Here is a 21,552-nt window from a genome sequence, read left to right on the forward strand (position 1 = left end):
TCCTGGGCATTAGTGGCTGCTGAAATCCCTCCCCTTCCTCTCCTCTCTTGCCCCTCTAACAGACTCAGATATCACTGAGTATCCACATATGCAGCCCTGGTAGTTGGAGGGAAGCTGACCTCTCTCCTAGCTCCAGCCTGGAACCCATCAGGACATTCCCCACAATTTGCCAGTAACTGGCTTAAGGCCATCCTGCAACCCGGGAGAGGTCTAGAAAACGTTTGCTCAGTATGTGGAGTGACGTCCTCTCCCCTCTGGAGCACGATGTGAGCACTTTCCCTGGGATGGTTCTAGCCATGTCATCACCAGGAACAGAGCCAGCCTTGGGATCACGCTGACCTCAGAGAGCTGAGCACCGGAAGGAAAGGGAATCCTGAGGTCTGAGTTGCGTGTCCAATTGCCTCGGGGCCCACTTCTCTGGCCTTGCAGATGAGCTGTCTTCCATCTGACCAGATGAGGCATGTTTCCTGCCTCGTGCAATGAGCCACATACACTGGAAATGCCATTCTACCTGGCATGCTATGCTCAGAAACTGCATAGTCCTGAGATCCTCCAACCTCCGCACACTGCTGCTTCGGGAACAAGCTCCACGGGGCCCTGAGCAGGAGCACATCCTGCTCACTTCACACCCCAGGCTGAGCAAGCAGGCAACTCACAGTGGCTGGCAGAGCCAGAGAGGGTTCTGAAGAGGAAATAATACATAGCTGCCTCAAATTCTTATCATCTCTTCCTTCCCTTTTTCTGTTTAGAGAGATGGCAGTAGTGACTCATAAGACAAAAAGGTAAAAAGCCCAGCCTCTTGGCAGGAAGCGTCTTGTAGGTGCTGATGCCTGGTGCTGGTATAGCCCGTGTCAATGTCCCAGTGTGCAGCCTGCATGTCACCCAGCTGTTTCCTTCACGGAATCTAAAAGAACCGGCCATGAAGAAGTGTCCCAGAGTGCTCAGAACATGTTCTGTTAGTGCAGCAAAGAGCAGGACCCTACGGGGTCTTCCTGGGATGGACCCCTCCCCATATCCTCTGCTGTAGCTAATCTCTGAAGTACCTAAATAATAGTATCTTATGCATATTTCCTGAGTTTTTCAGATGCTGGAATGACCACCAGATGGAAGAAATGAACTGCTTGATGACCACGAGCCTCCAGACTTTCTGGCACCTAAGGACTGATAGCCATCAACCAATTAGGGAATTGTCACAGCTGATCACAGACCCTGGGATGCCCCTTCCTCACGTGGCCTTTAAAAAAGTTTTGTGGAAATCCTTAGGGGTGTTCACAGCACAAGCCACCCGATCTCTTTGCTTGGTCTGGCAGTAAACATTTCTCTGCTCCGAACTCCAACATTTTGGTTTGTTTGGCCTGCCTATGTATTGGGCATATAAACAGGTCTTTAGTAACATTAGGTAACATATTAATAACATCACACAACAGTGGCAACCGGACATGATCTCTTTGCAAAGTGAAGGCTGTTTATTGCTTATTATGATTTTAACAGGCAAGACCCTTCATAGGAAGTATAATACCTACAGGTGATCTTTACCAAATGCCTGCATAGAAATGAATGTTGGAATGAATTCTGTGTGTGTCTGCTTTCCCAGAGTTTTCAATTTCCCTTTGCTGGTGAAGCAGAGACCCAACTCTCCTAGTGGTGGGACTGACAGACAGACAGTGAGGATCTCCGCCAAAGTCATGTGTGTGCCTGTCACCTCCCTCCACCCCATCCACACTCCCCACCGGGGTGCGCTGTGCTCATACATGTTTACACTCAGGGAAAGCAAAGGTCACACATAACTGAAGCAAACCAAACAGACCACGCTTTCTTTAATAAAATGAGATGAAAAAATAAATATAAACACACCTTTTCAAGTGTCTCTCTTCTTTAAACTTTTATATAAGATAAAGCTCTTATTTTTCTTTTCAGTATACTCTACTTAAAAATTTTTTAAAAATAAACTTTCTTTTTTCAGTACCTTTCATTTCCTGTGTCAGCCTCAGAAATACATAAAATATACCTCACTAGAACTCTGTGCAAATAATAAACATAAATAATAGTAACATCTTTCAAAAAAAAAGAGCATTTCAAGGTTTTCATTCTGCACTGCCAGCCGTGCTTCTTGGAAGGGGGTCCTAGAAGCAGTCTGTGGTCTGCCCGCTCGAGCCACACAGGTCCCGTTCGGGCGGCGTGGAGCTGGGCAGGAAGTCGCCGTCATGCTTGTCCATGGGCAGGCTGCTCCGGGAGAACTGCAGGACGCCGCCCAGCCCGCCGACCAGGGACAGCGAGGACATCCAGTTGAGGGAGCTGAGGCCGGGCACGCTGAAGACGGACGGCAGGGGGGCAGGCCGGCTGGCACTCATGGGTTTCATCCTGGAACCCCCTGGACAGCCCTCCACGGCCACCGGCCCCGGCGAGGAGGACCGCGAGGGCTGGCTGCCCAGCCTGTCTGGCAGGGTGCCCTCCCTCCGCGGCACGCCCATGTCCACTGCGCTGGGCTCCCCGCCAGCCTCGGGGGAGCAGGCCGGCTGCCACGTGCCCCGAGACATGCGTGAGCTGCAGTCCTGGGAGACGGCCTGCGCCACACTGGTGCTCCTCTGTCCCGGTGGCTTGGTCCTTGCTTCTCCCAGGATGTGCCCCCGAACAGAGGTCTCTCTGGGAGCCCTGAATTTCCTGGGGGACCGCTTGGCTAACTGGCGTCCCAGCTGCAGTGGGGTAGGGAAAAGGGTCCCCTGCAGGGCTTTGAAAAACAACCTGGAAAGAACATACAGAATACAGTCAGCTACTGCTGCCACGAAGCCTTTGAGCTTCTGAGACTCGAATGGTGCAGGAGCACAGCAAAGACAGTGTTTTCCGAGCCCATGTGGGACCTGAAGGCCACTGTCCCAGACACTTACCTGGGCAGCAGAGCAGCCACGGGCGCTAGCAGACAAATGGAGTAAAACACGGGGTCGCCCATTAGCGTCTGCATGGTCCAGTAGGGGTTGGAGGGAGGGTAGCACGTCGCGCAGGAAGCGTTGTAAATCAAAGCCACGGTGAAAAATAAAATGACACTGAAGCCACAAGCCGTCCAGTTGAGCCAGGTCTGAAGCGTAAAGAGAAAAACAGGGCTTCTGTTTCAATAGAAGTGCACTGGTCTTCCCAGAGCAGGTGCAGTGTTCTCAGAGGCACAGCGGGAACAGGGTGGGTTGGCGTGAACACAGGCTGGGCAATGGAAGCTAGGGGCCAGGGGAAGGAGGGTTAAGCAGAGCTGGGTGGAGGAGGCAGGAGCCCAGTGCTGCCCAGGACAGGCACGGGCTTGGGCTGGAGCTGCCCCCCACCCAGGCTTGGGTTCAAGTGGCCAGCCCGGGAACCCAGTTTGTTCTCATCACAGAGAGGCTGGCTTCACAAAACCCTGCTCAAGCTCACGGACTGGGCACATCAGTGAGGGCTCACAGACCAGCCCCCTTCTGGCTCAGTCCCACGGTTCTCACCCAGGTCTTAGTCTCGATGCCCAGGTGCAGGAGGAACGTGAACAGGGCGACGGCAGTGATGGGGGTGCCCCAGGTGAAGATGTCTGTGTCGGAGTCGTAGTAGGCCTGAAAGACAGCGGGGTCATCTGTCTGCGCGTCCCCGGATGAAGCTGGCGGGAAAGGCCTGGCCAGGGGCCAACTTACCAGGTAGGGAATGAAAAAGCACACGAGGCTCTGGAAGGCGGCATCGGCCATGTTCAGCCAGAACGTGCGAGGCCGATATTCCTGAAACACAAGAACAAGCAAAGGGATTATAGGGACGGCCTCATCTCTTCACACGGTTTTCCAGTCCCCCCTGGGGGCCGTGAAGGCACAAGCCGGGCACCCCAGGGACACTTGCTAACTCAGGCCTTGGAGAGGGAGGTCCCAGGGGCTGGGGCCTGGTGGAAAAACACTATGGAAAGGCTCCGCAAGGGCCCTTGAGGCTGAGTTGGTCACTGACAGCATCTGGGTCTGCAAGGCCCGTTATAACAGGAAAAAGAGGAAACGCATTATAAAATCCCACGAGGCACTTCCCTAGCCAGGGACTAGAGCATGAATTCTGGCAGCCTCTCCAACCTCAGTCCTTCTACTTTGTCAGGGCTTTGCTTCCCTCTGTTGGTGGACCCCCTCGAATGTTTCTTAAAAATTAGTTATTTTAACAAATCACAGATGTCTCCTAATGTTAAAATCAATTAGCTGCATAGAAAAGACAAAAATGACTTTGAAATGGACAAATCAAGTCTTCCTTGTCTGGGTGCCCACGTCTCTATCTGCCCCTGCTGAGTTCTGAGCTGCAAGAGCGAGCACTGGCCCAGAGGACGTTCAGAGCAGACCAGATGAGCGTTTACCAAGCACTGAGGAAAGGCAGCCCCTTCCTGTTAGTCCCCAGAACAAACTCACCTAGGAGGTGAGACCTGGCTGAGTACAGGGGCGCCTCCAGGTGACGAGCAGAGACCCTCATCTACCCTTCCCTCAGTAGCCCCCGTCCCAGGCTGCCCATGGGAAGTCAGTAGTTCAGCTGTGTCGGACTCTTTGCCATCCCACAAACTGCATATTTCCGGGCTCCTCTGTCCTGGGAATTTTCCAGGCAAGAATACTGGAGAGGGTTGCCAGTTCCTACTCTAGGGGATCTTTTCCACCCAGGGATTGAACCCTTCTCTCCTGTGTTTCCTGCATTGGCGGGTGGATTCTTTACCACTGCACCACCTGGGAAGCCTGGTGGGAAGTCAGCGGTTCAGTAAATCAGTTATGAATTATTTATAGGCCACTGTGGGAGATGCGGGGCTCTATTCCCTGGGCACATGTATGATTCCGATCAGCCCAAGAGAAGCACTGACGTGGCTTTCTTTACTGACCAGCAGGGACAGCTGGGAGTCAGCATGCCAGTCTACGCAGTATATTGATGGAAACATGTATTTACCTTATCTGTTTGTGTTCACTTGGTTTTCCCAGGGTTTCCCTATGGGTTTATCTTCTCATTAATCCCTATTCAAAGGAAATCACATTTCTTTGGGGGATGTTTTAGAAAAATCCCTGTTCTTCCTACAGTCATCCCACATGTCCGTGACTTGGATTCCAAATGGGCTTTCCTTAGGCTCCTGGAACCTCTTAGTGTAAAGACAGTTTTCACTTTGGTATACTTTCAAAAGAGCTTCCCAGGTGGCTCTAGTGGTAAAGAACCCGCCTGCCAGTGCAGGAGCCACAGAGCTGTGGGTTCGATCCTGGGTGAGGGAAGAGCCCCTGGAAGAGGGCATGGCAACCCACTCCAGTATTTTGCCTGGAGAATCCAGGGACAGAATCCTGTAGACCTTTGCAGGTTATATAGTCCATAATGTTGCAAAGAGTCAGAAACGACTGTAGCAACTTAGCACACATACATGCATAGTTTCAAAAGTCTTTTCTTTCTCTCTTTTTTTAAGCTTTACGTAAACTGATATACAGAAACTACACACACTTTTAATGTAAACATTTTGATGAGTGTGGGCCCATACATACACCCCTGATACCATCACAACCAATCAACTTTTTCTACTTAAATCCACTGCAGTCAAGTAGACAGAATTCATTGTTTTCCTCCCACTGGTCAGAGTCTAGAGTTCTAACTCTTCCAGTGTCCTTTTTTTTGCGATTTTATTTTTAAAATTTTATTGGAGTATAGTTGTACAGTGTTGCACAATGCTGTGTTAGTTTCAGGCGTACAGCAAAGTAATTCTGTTTTACACACACACACACACGCACACACACACATTCTTCTTCAGATTCTTCACCCCATAGGTTATTACAAAATACCAAGTAGAATTCCCTGTGCTACCCAGTAGGCCCTTGCTGGTGACCTGTTTTATATGCAGTAGTGTGTGTACGTTAAGGTCTCAAGCTCCCAATTTACCCCTCCATGCCATATTTCTCCTTTGGTAACAAAAGTTTGTTTTCAAAACCAGTGAATCTGTTTTGTAAATAACTGCATTTGGGATTCCACATCTGAGCGATCTCATACGGTATCTTCCCTGCTCTGTCTGCCCAGGGTGTCCATGGAAAGGGCGGCGCGGGCCGGGGCTCACCTCCATGTTCTGGCCGCTCCGGTAGAGCTGCGGCTCGGCGAGCAGCACGTCGGCCGTCACGTCCTTGTCCAGCACCCCAGTCACGAGCTGGGGGAGTGACGAGAAGAGCAGGTTAAAGAAGATCAGGTACCACTGGTCAATCATGGCGGACGCGGAGAAGCCACAGTAGAACTGGAACCAGAACAGGAGGCCGACGAACATCTGTGGTCAAAAAGGGTAGGACGGTGGTTCCCAGCTGCCCACGGAGTCCCGTCCCAGGGGCCAAGAGCTGCCCCGCAGGCCGCCGTCCCGCAGACTCCTGGCCCAGGCGGCCGAGAGCCTGGCGGAGTCTGGCTGGACAGACTGAATCTGTGCACGGAGATTGTCTCCAGAGATGGCTCTCACTTTGGTCCCCGTCTCTCTCTCCCCTCCTGCATCCCTCTGGCATCCGAAGGGCAGCAACAGCAGCTGGGGATTCCCACCAACAGCCCTTGGAGGGATGCAGTCTTGTGGCCAAAGGGCCACAGATCATAAGAAAACAAAATAACGCTTTGGCGGGGTCTAGGGGGGCTCACGTTAAGAGGGCCAGCTGGGTACATGACCCACTGCCAGGCTTCTTTCCTTGTGCTCCTCTGGGACCACACCCTGGATGCTGCCTTCCTCTCTTTAATGAGGAACAGTGTACAGTTACTGACTCTCGTGGAGGGGAGGACGCACACACAAGCAGCGTGGTAATCGTGACTTTGACTGAGCCCTGGCCTCCGCTGGGTACTCTGCTGTCCGGGTGAGCTACAGGCATTCCTGCTGGTCCCTATGGCTATCCCAAACAGGAAAGCGAGGTGCAGAGAGATGGAGGAATCTCCCATGCCCAGCGTGAGGACCTGGGTGAGCCTCTTCCCACTATTACTTGGTCACTGAACATCCTGATGCTATATGGGGGGTGGCGGGGTAGGACAGGGGCTGGCAGCTTAGTGACTACAAGGCATTCTGACACTTACCAGCTATGCAAGCTGGCACAGATAACTTAGCCACTCTGTGCCCCAGTGACCTTGTCAATGTCATGGGCACACCAGTGGCACTCAGCTGTGGGCTGCGGTGAGAATTCATGACTAATACACTTTGAAGCACTCATAAGAGCTCCCTACATGCTGAGATGCTAAGTGTCATCTGTGGCTGTTACTGTCAGAACAGCTATTTCCTTCATCTGAGGCTCAAGCAAGGCCGGCGTGCTCACCCAATTTAGAGGAAAGGAAACTAAGGTCCAAGGGGTCAAATGATTGGACAGTGGTCACTGAATGAGTGACAAACCAATCTTGATCAGCCACTCGGGGGTCTTGGCCTGGAGGAGCAACGGAGGAAGAAAATTCTCTGCTGGACACTGCAGACAGTGGCCTTGGGGTGGGTTCTGGAGCTGCTGCTGTGCACATTTCTGACTTTGAGGCAGTCACTTAACCTCTTTGAGGTAGAGCTCAGAGACATTTCTTGACCTAAAAAATGGCTTGTTCCAATGATCAGGAAAAAAAGACAGTCTACACTGGTAACACCTCTAGTGACCCAGACCTTCCAAACCTTGTTTCAGTCTTTGCCCTAATGCAGCTCTTCCCCTCCACCCTGAAAATGGACAGACTTGGTTTCTTCACTAACCTTCTTCCCTTTTTCATACCCACACCTGCTTATGGCTCTTCTGTCCTTTCAGGTGCAGCCTAGTGACTCATCAGTAAACAAGTGGAGTCAAAGAGGAGAAAAAGTACTTAGATAATTGAGATTTTTTTTTTCATGTACTACCCAAAGCCTTCTCAAACCACTGTTGCTATGGAAACTTTCCTTCTCTACTCCTTACTGGAAGGCAGGTGAACTTATTCTGAAAACAAATGAATTTCTCAAGTTGGAAGGCAGAGGGATTATTTCTGAACTTCTCAAGTAGATTAAGTGCCTGTTCACAGAGGCCTTGCATCTGACACAGAATCAAAGAGGCCCCTTCTCCTTCCTTGCCCCCTTCCCATGGACAGATTCGCTGCAGCAGACAGGAGGCACTGTCCATTCCGGTAGCCACTCTGGGTCTCTTCTGCAACTGAAATATTGAATGCCTCCCCCTCAGTCTGAGAAGTTTTTGTTAGGAATTACAAGAGCAGAGTTCAATTCCTATGTTCTGTTTTGTTTTCAGATAAAGAAAACAAAATCCAAAGGAGGCAAATAACTTGCTCCAGATTGCACAGCCAATGACAGAGAAATGAGGCTGGGATTCCAGCCTGCCCAGACCCACTCACCTTTGCTCAAAGCACCACCTACCCCTTCGGGAGCTGGGAGCCCCTCGGTTTGCAACTCTGTGCGAGGAGGGGGTGGTGCTGGGGAGGCAATGCCAGGCAGTCAGTAGCAAGGGGATCTGACTAGGTCAGGGACAGCACAGCACAGCCCTGCATGGACTGATCCCAGGCAGAACCCAATCTGAATTAATTTCCAGGACCTAACCTATAAAATTAGACATGCTCTTGACTTTGGAGCTATGGATCCAGCAGGGCAGATCTAAGGGACTACTCTCAAGAGTCAGCTACCTCAAGAGTTTACTTACTTTGTCTACTTGCCTCCTATCAGAGGCAAGAAGGACAAGCAGCAATCCAGCAAGTTCTCAGCAGAGTGTCTATACCTCACAAGAAGGGTAGGGTCCTGAGATGGCCATGTGGTCCATCCTGGAGGCTATTGCTGCCACACAGCTGTCTGCCAAGGACACAGTAGTGACGGAACTAAGAATTAAATATTAGGGCCAGCAGGAAATAGACTAGGGCCCTGAATCAGAGTCCCTGAAGAAACAGAACTGTCCTGAGCCAAGCAGGTCTGCGCACAGCCTAACTGAAAGGTCAAGTACAGAATGAGCGGGCCCCAGGGGGGGTCTACCTGCCAGCACAGAGGGTGGCAGCCCCCTCCTACTGGCCCAGGGTGGGCGTGATTTTTGCCATTTATTTCTACTTCATTAAACCTGAGCCCAAAGCTTCAACGTCATAATTGCTATATCAAAGTCCATTTGTATCTGAATAAACAAACTGCTATGAAATCAGTTTTGTTTGTTTGTTTGTGAAGTCGCTCAGTCATGTCTGACTCTTTGCAACCCCGTGGACTGTAACCTACTAGGCTTTTCTGTCCATGGGATTCTCCAGGCAAGAATACTGGAGTGGATTGCCATTTCCTTCTCCAGGGGATCTTCCCGACCCAGGGATCGAACCCGGGTCTCCCGCATTGGAGGCAGACGCTTTAACCTCTGAGCCATTTTTACCATTTCACTACCTCATTGACTGGTTCTGTAATCCTAGATTTATAAGCAAAAGTACTTTATTCATGTATTTATTGAGACGGTGCAGCAGGCTAGGTGTGTAGCAGAGCTGGAGAGGAGTGTCAGTGTTTAGTGTGGAGGTTTCCTGAATAGGAAACTATGGTAAAACGTGATGACGCCTGCGGTTGATGAATAAACACAGAAGCAACAATGCAGCCACAGGCGTATGTACACTCATGGCAGTCAGGGGATGAGGAAAGGCTTCTCAAAGACAGTGGGCAATCTCAACAGCCTGCTTATCAACAGGGTCACAGCCCAGCCGAGTCCTCTCATGCTGACCCAAGACTGCCAACCACACTTCCACTCATCAGATGAGCCCATGTGCTTTGAGAGAGCACCGATCAGAGCATCCTAGGAGACCACTCCTGAGAGAGACAGGGACAGAGCAGTAAAGGGCCTAGAGACTGGAGTCAGCTGGGTGGAGGCAGAAAGGAGCCTCGATCACCCACTGACTGAGGACTTCATGCAAACCCCAGGACCCCACGGTCACTCTACCTATTATAAAGCTGCAAGTGGACTTCCTCCTTGGATCTACCTGTTTCCATGCTCAGAGTGGCAAGTAAGTTAAGATTTCTGAGACTGAGGGTGTAAGGGCAGACCAGCCTGGGAAAAATCCACAGAAGCCAAGTCGGGTAGAACCAACGAGAGGCTGTGGGATGGCCCACAGACCATGTTCAGTTAACAGTCCTGTGAATCTCACGGATTTCACATCAAAAATCCTTGACACTGGCATCAAATACATACTGTGTTTTTGTAGAAGAAGTACAGCACCATGTTGGCAAGCCGGGAATAGCACCAATGTCCATGAACGATCAAGAGCCTCTCGAGGTATCGGAACTTGGGCACCGCGAAGTCGCTGGCCATCACTGCCTTGAGAGGGAGAGAGCGCCAGTTGTTGGTGCTGCTTCACTGTGCCTGAGGTCCACCTTAACTCCCCCCAAACACAAGGTGCAACTGGGATGCAGAAATGTAGTCTGAACTGGCTGTTACCACTGTCTCCAGGATGAATGCTTGCATTTAAGAAAAATCCAATATCGACCACACTCTAGTTTAGGGATACTGCTCTAGAGGACATATTTAAGATTTCAAATATATGTTATTGATGGATTTGTAAAGTTTTTCTTTTTCTTTCCCATGCTTTTTTATTTTACACAAACTAAAAAAAAAAAAATGGAGATGTATGAAGTTTCCCTGCTTTTTCCCACTCTCTGATGTTTTATTCATCTAAATCATATTAGGATCCCAACCCAAAGATGAACCAAAGCTGCCCTTAGGTATGCCTCAGGGACAGACAGACAGCTGTTCTGCGAGGTGTCCTCTGGGTCATTCTCCTCAAGAGCCACGGGTGATGAGCAAGGCCAGGCCCATGGATGCCCTGCCCGCCAACCAGCCCAGTCTCAGGATGCCCACTGTAGGGCACTGGACACGGCCTGAAAGGACAGTGGGATGGATGGCAGGCTTCCTCTGCGGACAGGAAAGAGTCCGGGGGAGGAAGCTTGCCTTTACCTCACTGAGCACCACATTCTACACAATTAAACTAACTGGGCCAGGCAGTGCCATCCTAATGACAACGTCTGTGTCCAAAATAACTTGGAATACATCATTATTTGGGAATGAATTTCATTATTTTGGGGAAAAATCCATGAAAATGTCAAAGATACATTTTTGCTTATCTTTGAAGGTTGTTCCACACAAACATTTAAGTCTGCTTTTCAAATTTTACAGACTTCCCTTAAATATCACTCCGAAAAGAACAGGTGATGATACCGTCCCATTTGTGAAACAGAGTAACATCATTACACGTGACAGAAAAGAATGAAGCCTGAGAATGTCTGCTTTCTGAACCCAAAAGTAAGGATCTGAAAGCAAACAGTATCTTTGCCCCTCTTCCTGTCAGTATGTGGGAGCCTTAAGGGTTTTGTGCATCTTTTCCTCCTTTGTTTATTCCACAATTCTTCCTCTCAAAAGTCATGTATTAAGACCCTCTGGTTCCCAGACACAGACTTGGAGACAGATACCGTCACATGTGGTCCCTGTGAAGGGCTGATGTTGAGTCAGAGCTAAGGAGAAGCCCCGGGGGTGTTTGGGAAGCAGCCCCGACCTTGAGAACCGCAGGTATGCCCCTCCTTCCAGGCCCTGCTGGCCTATCCTCCACCCTTCGGCCCAGCTTCCCGCCTCCACACCCTGAACATACCACTCGCTCCCCCAATCACGGTGGCCTCCCCAGTGCTCCCAGCTGGGCAGGGCCTCCCACCACATCCTCAGCAGGGAAACTCGTGTCGCTCTTTCACAGCACTCACGACAACTCAGCTATGATCCCTGGTTTAAGTCAGAATACTTCTCTACCTTCCCTTTCTGATCTTTCTGAACATTCCCATGAGACCCTGCACGGCAGACACTGTGATCACCTGCAGCCCTGGCTCCCAGTCACCTCTTGACCCATGGGGTGCTCAACAAACATGGTCGGCCACATGACTCCTAAAAGACTGGGTGTCTCAGAGTGACAGAATCGCCTTGGTCTTTTCTGTTCCCCTGCCTGGGACACCCTTTCCACCCTGGCTGAGCTGGGGAGCTGCAACTACCATCACTTTTCCTCAGACACTCAGCTTGGACTCCTCGGGTCCCTACAGCCACAGCGCCCACACAGTGTGTCTTCCAGGGAGCTCTGCACAACGTCCCCTTGCTTACTGGACTAACAAGCAAACGCGGCCACATTCCCCTGGGGAACCTGAGCCCTTAGAACAGTAGGCAAAGTGTCGAGTCTTACCGTCACTTTACATAATGCACCCTCAATAAAGAAGTATAACTTCAAGTAAATCCGGAAGCATCCAGTGACACTCCATGCAGAAGTCATGTCCAATCAAAGCTGAGTCTCAGTAATGTCCCTACAGTGAGGCTGATCCCCACACCGCCTTCATGGCTCACTGAATCCTCTGGCTCCTGCCCTGAGGCCCTGCACTGGATACAGCTCATGTCCTTCCTCACCAGCATGCTCGATCTTAGAGACCCTGATACAAAGTGGATTCACTGGCTGCATTTCTCTGCACGTGTGGTTTACAAGAACTGCCCTGGGTAAGTTTTCATTCTAGGAAATGAGTGCAAAGGAGGCCATGCTGAAAAAATCAGATGGAATTAACTATTTTTCTCATTCATTCAACAGACATTTTTGAGCTCCCCCATGTGATGTCAGAGAGAAGGCAATGGCAACCCACTCCAGCAGGCTGCAGTCCCATGGGGTCGCTAGGAGTTGGACACAACTAAGCGACTTCACTTTCACTTTTCACTTTCACGCATTGGAGAAGGAAATGGCAAGCTACTCCAGTGTTCTTGCCTGGAGAATCCCAGGGATGGGGGAGCCTGGTGGGCTGCCGTCTATGGGGTCGCACAGAGTTGGACACGACTGAAGCGACTCAGCAGCAGCAGCAGCATGTGATGTCACTGGGAGGAGGGGCAAGGATGAGTCCCAGCTGGGTTCCATTTTCCATTTTATGGAGGAAGAAAACATGTATAGTAACATAACCCAGGTCAGACGAGGCGCAGGAGAGTTGTGTGCTGAGGATGAGCCCGGGATGGAGCGACTGTGCTTCTGGCTCAGGACTTTCCATCAAACTGTGATTTCAGTGTCAAGAGAAAATCAATGAACCTCCACAAGCACGACACACGTGTGCTCTAAAGCTAGTCACACGGTGAACACACCACTGGACAACCGATGACCCAAGAGGGAGCCACATCTTGATTTCTAAAAGAGGACAACTGGATAGACTGTTCCCAAAAGTCTCCATCAAGTTAAAAATACTGTGATTCAAACTTAATCAAATGTAGAACTGCTACATCCCAAAGAAGTACATTTGTAATGAACCATTTATTCATCATCTGGGTCATGTGCGGAGAACCAACACAGTGGCAAGTGAAAAACACAGATGAATTTCCACATGAGTGAGGACGGCTTTCCTCCATCTTCATGGTGACACCAAGACAGAACAGTCCTATAGCAAAGCCCACGGTATCACTGATGTTCAGGAGCAATAAAAAATGCCTTGCAGAGATAACCCACTCCAGGCCACCTTTCCACAGAAACAGACTTAACGGCACATTCACTGCACAGCTTCACTAACACAAAGAGCCGCCTGCCACCTGGTCTACTGCCGGCTTAGCAGCAGGTAAGCACCAGCTGTATCAAGATCCAAGCCTTCAGCTCTGCAGGACGGCTCAGAGGGAGCCCAGCGTGGCTCACAGTGGGAGCCCTTTTGTTGCCCAGGACAGCCCCCTGTCCTTACCTGCATGCCCTCCTGGCCTGAGATTCCCACGCCCACGTCTGCTACCTGGATCATGCTGACGTCATTGGCTCCATCTCCTAGAACAGCACAGGCAGGGAGAATCATGAGCTGAGATGTACATGATTAAACAGGCTTGATGGATCTTCCCAAGACTGTGGTGTGAGCTGGGAACTGTGGAGAGGCCAAGGGAGGAGTGAGGAAGAGGCAGTGCAGCCCCTGCCCCAGGGGAGCCAGGTTATGCAGTCAGAACAAACCTGGTGGGAGGCTTGGACCCACCAGCCAAACCAGGAAGAATCTGAGAAAGCAGCGGCCAGCACCCGTTTCCAGTAAGGACACATTCCAAGCTACTGGCTCAGACACCAGTAGAGCCCTTCACAGAGCACCTAGCACAGAACAGGATCACCGCCTTCACTGTTACTCCTGACCCTCTAGGCTTTGTCACACGGCAGTCAAGGCTACTTCCATTCATACTCCTGTGGGTGGTTTTCTAAACTGAACAAAGGTTGAATTCTGCCCAGCAAACTGTGGAACTCTGCACACTCAAGTCTGGCTAGCTTGTTAGTTACTGTGCCCACCCTTGGGCTCTCTAAGCATGTAATTAAGGAGACCATCTATGTATTTAGTCAAATTGCTGACAGAAAGTGTGTAGAAGCCGAGGGTCAGAGCTCTCAACATCTTTGGGGAAAGACAACCGGTGACTTAAAAGTCATTATCATTCAGTGAGAGTGACTGTTCTTGGAACAGGGCGGCAGAAGGGCCCATATCACAGAATACCTCCCCCATTTCAAACATGTAAGAAGTATAGGTATATAAAGTCAGAGTGACTCGGATGGATTTCTTTCCTCTGTGATTCCTCTGTTCTTTACTGCAGAGGGCCCAATCTGGAGAATAAGTCAGTATTTGTCCAACTGAAATTCTGTGAAGCAATAACCTCTACAGCTCTTCCCAGAATGTCCCATTCAAAATGAGATGTGTAGGCAATGATGCTCTCGGGGTTATTAACTGCTGGATGCCCAGGTCTAGGTCACATTCATGCCTTAACTCATAGAAAGAAATGAGCTAAAAGTTGATGGGTCTTTACCTTTCCTTTCCCTTTTGAGATTCTTTTTTGTTTTTTCCTTTCTGACCAGCCTTTTTCTTTCCCCAGTTTCCTAACTGAATGCCACACACCAGTTATGCGGCGGCTGAGTGAGCCGGGCCCTGACCAGGCAGTGAGAATGTGCTGTATCATGTTCAGACTCTCACACCCGGCCCACTGGGGGACGCTAACCTCCTGTTACGGCTGAGGCTGGAGAACGGAGGAGTAAAGTTACCGGTGAGGGTGCAGACCCGGACACCTGCTCAGAGAGACCTAAAGGCCTGTCTGGGCACATGAGGGCAAAGGTGGTCCTGAGACAGCCTCCCCAAAGAGGGGCCATCCTAGAAGAGCGGCCTGTCTTATCTCAGCTGGAACCAGGGGGCTGTGGGTAAACACACACTCACCCCCCTCAGCAGTTACCATGCCCTGGGGATGTGCAGGGCCATCTCCATGACAACCATTCTAGGGCCATCACCAGCCTCAACTGTCCTGATGAGGTGACAGGGTGGCAATTCCTACATCACCAAGGGGGTGCTACCACAGACCTCCTGTAGAAAATACGGCAATTATTACTGATTGGTGAGGAAGCTTTATTTCAGAGCAAGCTCTCACTCAGGTGTGCATTCTATATGCAGGAAGACCAAACTATTTGATATCGGGGAATCCTGGGGACCACCCCTTTTCCTAGGCTACCTGCAGTCTCTCCCAGCTCTCCCCAGCAGGTGGGGCTGCCACATCCCTGAACCTCCCTGGAGACTGGACTTGAATCGAGTGGGTGCGGAGACAGGTGGGTGCGGGTGCAGACTGGAGAGGAGCCCAGGAGGCTCGCCAGGCCCGCAGTCTGCAAGGAAAAGCCACCATCAGACACACAGTCCTTAAGGAAATTATGGACAATTCAGCAGCTATTCAGAGCTTAGGAGGAATGTTTTAAAATTAGATGCTGGTCTTGAAACAAAACCATCTCCCAGGTGGCTCAGATGGTAAAGAATCAGCCTGCCAATGCAGGAGACCTGGGTTTGATGCCTGGGTGGGAAGATCCCCTGGAGAAGAAAATGACAACCCACTCCAGTATTCTTGCCTGGAGAATCCCATGGACAGAGGAGCCTGTCCACTGGCGGGCTACAGTCCATGTGGTCACAAAGAGTCAGACACAACTGAGTAACACTTGAAACAAAGTTCAGCAGACAAAAAGTGATGGGAATTCAGATCACCATGGAGTCTCTGGGTCCCAAAGCGTGATGAAGTTGGACCCCAGGTGGCTCACAGCCATCAGAAGCACCTACAAAGGTCCTTCTTCCTAAGTTGGCCTGGGGTCAGGCTTAGAGCGTAGGCCTTTGCTGAGGCCAAAGCCACAGGACAGGACTCTCCTGTCTCCCCGGAGACAGTAAGAAGCTCTAACTTTTTAATTTGACACTGAATTACTGACTTCATAATATGTAGCTATATCTGTTGCTAGTGTATTCTGCGGCTTTCAAATCCAAGCTTTATATTTGGAGCAGACTGCTAATTTTATTGCACTGAGTGTGATTTTATAAATAGGAAAAAGAGCAAGAAAACGTTTTCCCACCCTAGAGTATAGTATGGAAGGGGTAGGAAATTCAAGATGCTTCAAGAGGAGGCAGCTGCACAGGAGGAGGCTGTCCGGCCTGGATACTTGCCTATGGCCAGGGTCATGGCCTTGAGCTTGCTCCTGACCAGTTTCACCACCATGCTCTTCTGCAGGGGGGTTGAGCGACAGCAAAGGACAGACCGGCACTGCTTAGCGAGGAAGAGGAATTTGTCCTCCAGGTTCTTCTGGAGGGCGTAGGCCAGACTTCTCCCATCGATCACGAGGCTGGGGCCAGAGGCGGTGGCTTCGGAGGGTGGACAGAGCGGGGCGAAGCCCACGCTGAGGCTGCCAGCGGTCCTCTGAGGGCTGCAGGACTGCACGTAGCGCAGGCACTGGTCCAGCAGGGCCTCGCATGCCTCCTGAAGTGGACAGAAGCGGAATGCATGGGTCACTCATCCACATCACCATCGCGACACATCTGAGACTCTGCCGGGACCTAGGCTGCAGTCCTGGCCCAGAAGGGCACCCTCCTGCACCTGGGAAGTCAGGGGAAGTGGTCAACTTTCAGCATGAAAGAGTCTGGGTGGGTTTAGGGTTCCTATTAAGATTCTACTTGATTCCATTATACCGCGTAGAGCTTAGCACAGAGCATCTTCACTTGGGAGGCCTGGCCAGACTGGTGGAACTACTGGCTGGTCAGACCATGGGAGCTTTCCAGGCACTTCCCCACGGTCCTCAGAGGCCCTTACTCAGAACTTCTTGTTTCCTAGAGCTACCAAGGAGAGCTTCTGCTGTGATTAGCTTCCAAAGAAGTGTAATCAGAGTATCTTTAAGCTCTCCAGTTGACCAGGAAAAAAAAAAGCCTAATTTCTGAGGCTTTGAATTGGCAGTACCCTTCCAAAGCTGTATCTGAGTCCCAGAAAGGATAGGGAAACTTCCTGGGAAGACCACAGGGTCAGGGCACAGAGGCATGGGAGGGACAAGTGTTTCTAAGAATGAATAGACTCCAGGAACTCCACTGGTTCCTGCTCCTCCATGGACAGAGAGCCCCAGGTCAGTGAGCAGCTTCCCACATGGCACTGTGGGAATCACTGTGGGAATAAGCACTTACTGAGCACGTTTTCTATTGAGAAAAGTGGGTGAGACAGAGAACAGAAGCCTGAAAAGATGCAGCCACTGACTTTGGGTGATGGGCCAAGAAGCGGGACACACACATAACCCCACGACCACAGCAAGTCACTGAGCAGAATGCGCAGTGTGCCGGATGCCGGGAGACGGGAGCCTTGCTCTAGGGTGGGGCTGGGGGCGGCGGTGCCCGGGGAGGCTTTACGGAGAAGGCGGGACTCCACTGCAGAACCGCTACGGACGCTCAGGTCCTAACACAAAGCCCTGGCAAGGCAGGACGGAATGAGCAGATCCTGCCCCCACCCTGGAAGCCCTCAGTGGCACCCGGACAGAGTCACCGAGTGGCGCTGAGGACTCAGAGTAAACGGCAGCAGTCAGGCTAGGGAAGGAGACTGGTACTCTAAGCACGGGATGCCTGGACAGAAGCTGGAAGCAAGACAGGAAAGCTCCAGTGTGAGAAGACCTCTACTTCTGGCTTGAAAACCAGAAAAGAGAACTTTCCATGCTCAGGGCAGAGGGAGGAAACCCCATTTTTATTTATTTTCCTCAATTCTCTTGAACCCAGCGCCAGGCGACTCTGCCCCAGGGCAGCAGCAGGAACAGCCATGGTGGCCGGGCCGCCTGTCGCTGGGGACTCCGAGGGAGGCGTCCCTCCTCTCAGACCAACTGCGGCCCAGACGGCAAGGCGGTTGCTGCCCTCCTTCCATCTGTCCGGCCACCACCTTGGCCCCGGAAGTCAGTGCTGAGACACAAAGCAGATCAAGGCAACTCACCCACCTTTCAGCCAGAGGGAGTCCCAGAGAATCAGAAAGAAGTGGACCATTGTTAGGAGTGGGGAGCTGGGCAAAAATATGAGACAGATTCTAACAGCTTGGCAAAGGCTAAACAAAAGTGACACTGAACTCCACGCCCCGAGGCTGTTGGGAGCCTGCAGCCTGCACCCAAGAGGACTGATTACCTGCCTTAAAAAAATACACATACTCCATAGAATTTAACGTGACCAGAGGGCCATTTGGGGCTTCCCTGACAGCTCAGTTGGTAAAGAATCTGCCCGCAATGCAGGAGATCCCTGTTCGATTCCTGGGATAGGAAGATCCCCTGGAGAAGGGATAGGCTACCCACTCCAGTACTCTTGGGCTTCCCTTGTGGCTCAGCTGGTAAAGAATCTGCCTGCAATGCAGGAGACCCTGGTTTAATTACTGGGTTGGGAAGATCCCCTGGAGAAGGGAAAGGCTACCCACTCCAGTACTCTGGCCTGGAGAATTCCATGGACTGTGTAGTCCATGGGGTTGCAAAGAGTCGGACACGACTGAGCAACTGTCAGTTTCATTTTCAGAATGCCATTTAAAATACCCACAATGCAACTCCAAATTTATCAGCAGATAAAGGGCTAGGAAATTCTCAGTGCTGTGGAAAAAGAAAATCTACCGAAGTCAATGCCAAGATGACATATATATTGGAATTATCTGAAAGAGACTGTGAAACAGTCATTAAAAAGTATTCCAATAAGTAAGAAATAAGTCTAGAAATGAATAGAAAGAAAGTCTCAGCAAAAAACATAAGATATAAAGAATAATTAAATACAAATTTCAGAACCCCCAAAACACATTAATCAAAATGTAAAGCTCACTGGATTCCACTTATGTATCCATCATTGGATTACATAAATAATTTATGAAATTTCTCTGTGCTCAAGGAGGGCTACTATAACCTCACATTCTGTAAGTGTGAGCTATGCACAATGACTTTCTTTCAAAGAGGACAGTGTGAAATGGGTGAAAAGAATTAGCTTATGGTGGAAAAACCAGACAAAATTAACATCCACAGTAATATGCCACGTTGACAGAATATGCTCTCGACATGATGTGACGAAATGATGAAAATGACCTTTTGTCTGTGGTCTTCTTCCGCAAAGCTCGTAACTTTAATCAAGAGAGAGACATCAGACAATTTCCCATATAAGACATTCTACAAAACATCTAACTGTATCTATCCTCAAAACTGTCAAGGTCATCCAAAAGAAAGCCTGAGAAACTGCTGCAGCCAGTAAGAACCTGAGGAGACGTGACAACTAAATGTAATGTGGGTCCTGAATGAGATTCTGGAAAATAAAAAGGATGACAAGATGAAGATTAAGGCAATCTGAATATAGCACAGATTTTAGTAGCAACTGTATACCAATATCCATTTATTAACTGCAATGATGTTAATAATAGGCAAAATTAGGTGTAGGTGAAACAGCACTATCTTCACAATTCTTTTGGTAAATTTAAAACCATCCTATATAAAAAGTTTATTTAAAAAACCCACTGAGGGAGCTCAGTGGCAGAATAGAAATAACAGAAGCAAAAGCCAGTGACCCCAAAGACAAGAGAAATTATCCAATTTGAACAAGAGAAAAAAAATTAAAAACTGGAGAGTGCCTGTGGGACCCTTGAGAAAATATCAAAAGACATGTCATCAGTCTTTGAGAAGAAGAGGAGAAAGTGTACTGCAGAAAAAGCGTTTGATGAAATAATGGCTGAAAACTTAATAAATCTGGTGAGAGACACAGCCCCAAAGATTCAAGGAGCTTAGCAAATACCAGAGTATAAATCAAAAGAAATCCATGCCCAAACATATCATAATGAAGCTGCCTAAAACTAAAGAAAAACACTGGAAAGCAGCCAGATAATGATTCATTAGCTATGGTTCAAATGACTACTGATTTCTCACTAGGTACGTGGTGAAATAAGACATTCTCTGATGCAGAAAAGCAGGAGGATCTGCCATCAGCGGACCTACTCTAAAAAACAGATAAAGTTAGGGAGTTTGGGATGGGCTCGAACACACTGCTGTATTCAAAATGGATAACCAACAAGGACTTACTGTATAGCACACGGAACTCTGGGCAATGTTATGTGACAGCCTGGATGGGAGGGGCACTTGGGGAGAATGGATGTGTGTATATCTACAGCTGAGTCCCTTTGCTGTTCACCTGAAACTATCACATAGTTTATTAATCAGCCGTACCCCAATACAAAATTTAAAAAAAATAGAAGTTCCCCCTAGGAAAGGGGAATTGCGCCACAAGGAAACTTGAAACAATAGAAATGTAAGAAGAGCAGCAAAAATTGCAAATATAATTTAATTTAAGTAAATATAATCTAACTTAAGTAAATATAACAGACCATTCTTCTCCTCTTGATGTCTTTAAAATATGCTTTTAGATTGAAAGGAAAAAAGTATGTATCATCTGATGAAGATTTCAATATATGCAACTGTAATATATAAGATACCTATAACACTAGCGGGAAGAGTTGGGGAAAACATGGAGTGATGAGATTTCTTCACTCCACTGACAGGAATGAAGTAGACTGACAGCTTACATACGCACAGTATGCTGCAGCTACTGCTAAGTCGCTTCAGTCGTGTCTGACTCTGTGCGACCCGAGAGACGTCAGCCCCACCAGGCTCCCCTGTCCCTGGGGTTCTCCAGGCAAGAACACTGGAGTGGGTTGCCATTTCCTTCTCCAATATGCATAGTATAAGCCTAATAAATACACTAAAAAGGTTAAGTGATGTCAAAACATATGATAAATTAAAATGGAATACTAAAAAAATGTTCAAATAGCTCAAAAGAAGGTAGAAAAAATAGAAAAATAAAAAACAATAATCAAACAAAAGATAACATAGTAGACTTGCATCCAAACATATTGATAATTAGAATAAATGTAAATGATCTAAGCATATCAGTTAAAAGGAATTGTCTGATATATGAAAACATGACCTATTGTCCAAATGTAATGTCACATTACGTTACATTACAATGCTTCATTTCAAATGTAATGCTACAGGTAGATTAAAAACGGAAAGATCAAACAAAGTGTGCCATGCAAACAGAAATCAAAATATATGGAGTGCATCGAACCTGGCTTGGGGCTGGTGCACTGAGACGACCCAGAGGGATGGTACGGGGAGTGGGGAGGGAGGGGGGTTCAGGATGGGGAACACATGCATACCTGTGGCGGATTCATGTTGATGTATGGCAAAACCAATACAATATTGTAAAGTAACCTCCAATTAAAATAAATAAATTTATATTTAAAAATAAAAAAAATATATGGAGTGACTATTTGGGGACAAGATAAATTATTTCAGGCTTTTCAGGTCATTCAGTCTCTGTAGCATGAACACAGC

General features: G+C 49.1%; 1 protein-coding gene across 4 annotated transcripts in view; it reads right to left on the minus strand.

Annotated features, from left to right (window-relative positions):
- Positions 1 to 1,445: 1,445 nt before the first annotated feature.
- The window catches only part of ATP10A (ATPase phospholipid transporting 10A (putative)), a 180,870-nt gene continuing 160,763 nt past the window's right edge, over positions 1,446 to 21,552 (minus strand). For 2 of the 4 annotated variants that reach the window (XM_015101852.4, XM_042235016.2), the window contains 8 exons: positions 16,358 to 16,667; positions 13,622 to 13,698; positions 10,089 to 10,214; positions 6,041 to 6,241; positions 3,645 to 3,725; positions 3,462 to 3,566; positions 2,886 to 3,073; positions 1,446 to 2,742 (listed from right to left, as the gene is read on the minus strand). In XM_015101852.4, coding sequence (XP_014957338.3) covers positions 2,124 to 2,742; positions 2,886 to 3,073; positions 3,462 to 3,566; positions 3,645 to 3,725; positions 6,041 to 6,241; positions 10,089 to 10,214; positions 13,622 to 13,698; positions 16,358 to 16,667 — 1,707 coding nt within the window. In that variant the 3' untranslated portion in view covers positions 1,446 to 2,123. The remainder of the gene's footprint in view (positions 2,743 to 2,885; positions 3,074 to 3,461; positions 3,567 to 3,644; positions 3,726 to 6,040; positions 6,242 to 10,088; positions 10,215 to 13,621; positions 13,699 to 16,357; positions 16,668 to 21,552) is intronic. The other 2 variants (XM_027956993.3, XM_042235015.2) reach the window with 2 other exon arrangements.

Source organism: Ovis aries, chromosome 18 (genome assembly GCF_016772045.2).
Source record: "Ovis aries strain OAR_USU_Benz2616 breed Rambouillet chromosome 18, ARS-UI_Ramb_v3.0, whole genome shotgun sequence".
Lineage (NCBI taxonomy): Eukaryota > Metazoa > Chordata > Mammalia > Artiodactyla > Bovidae > Ovis > Ovis aries.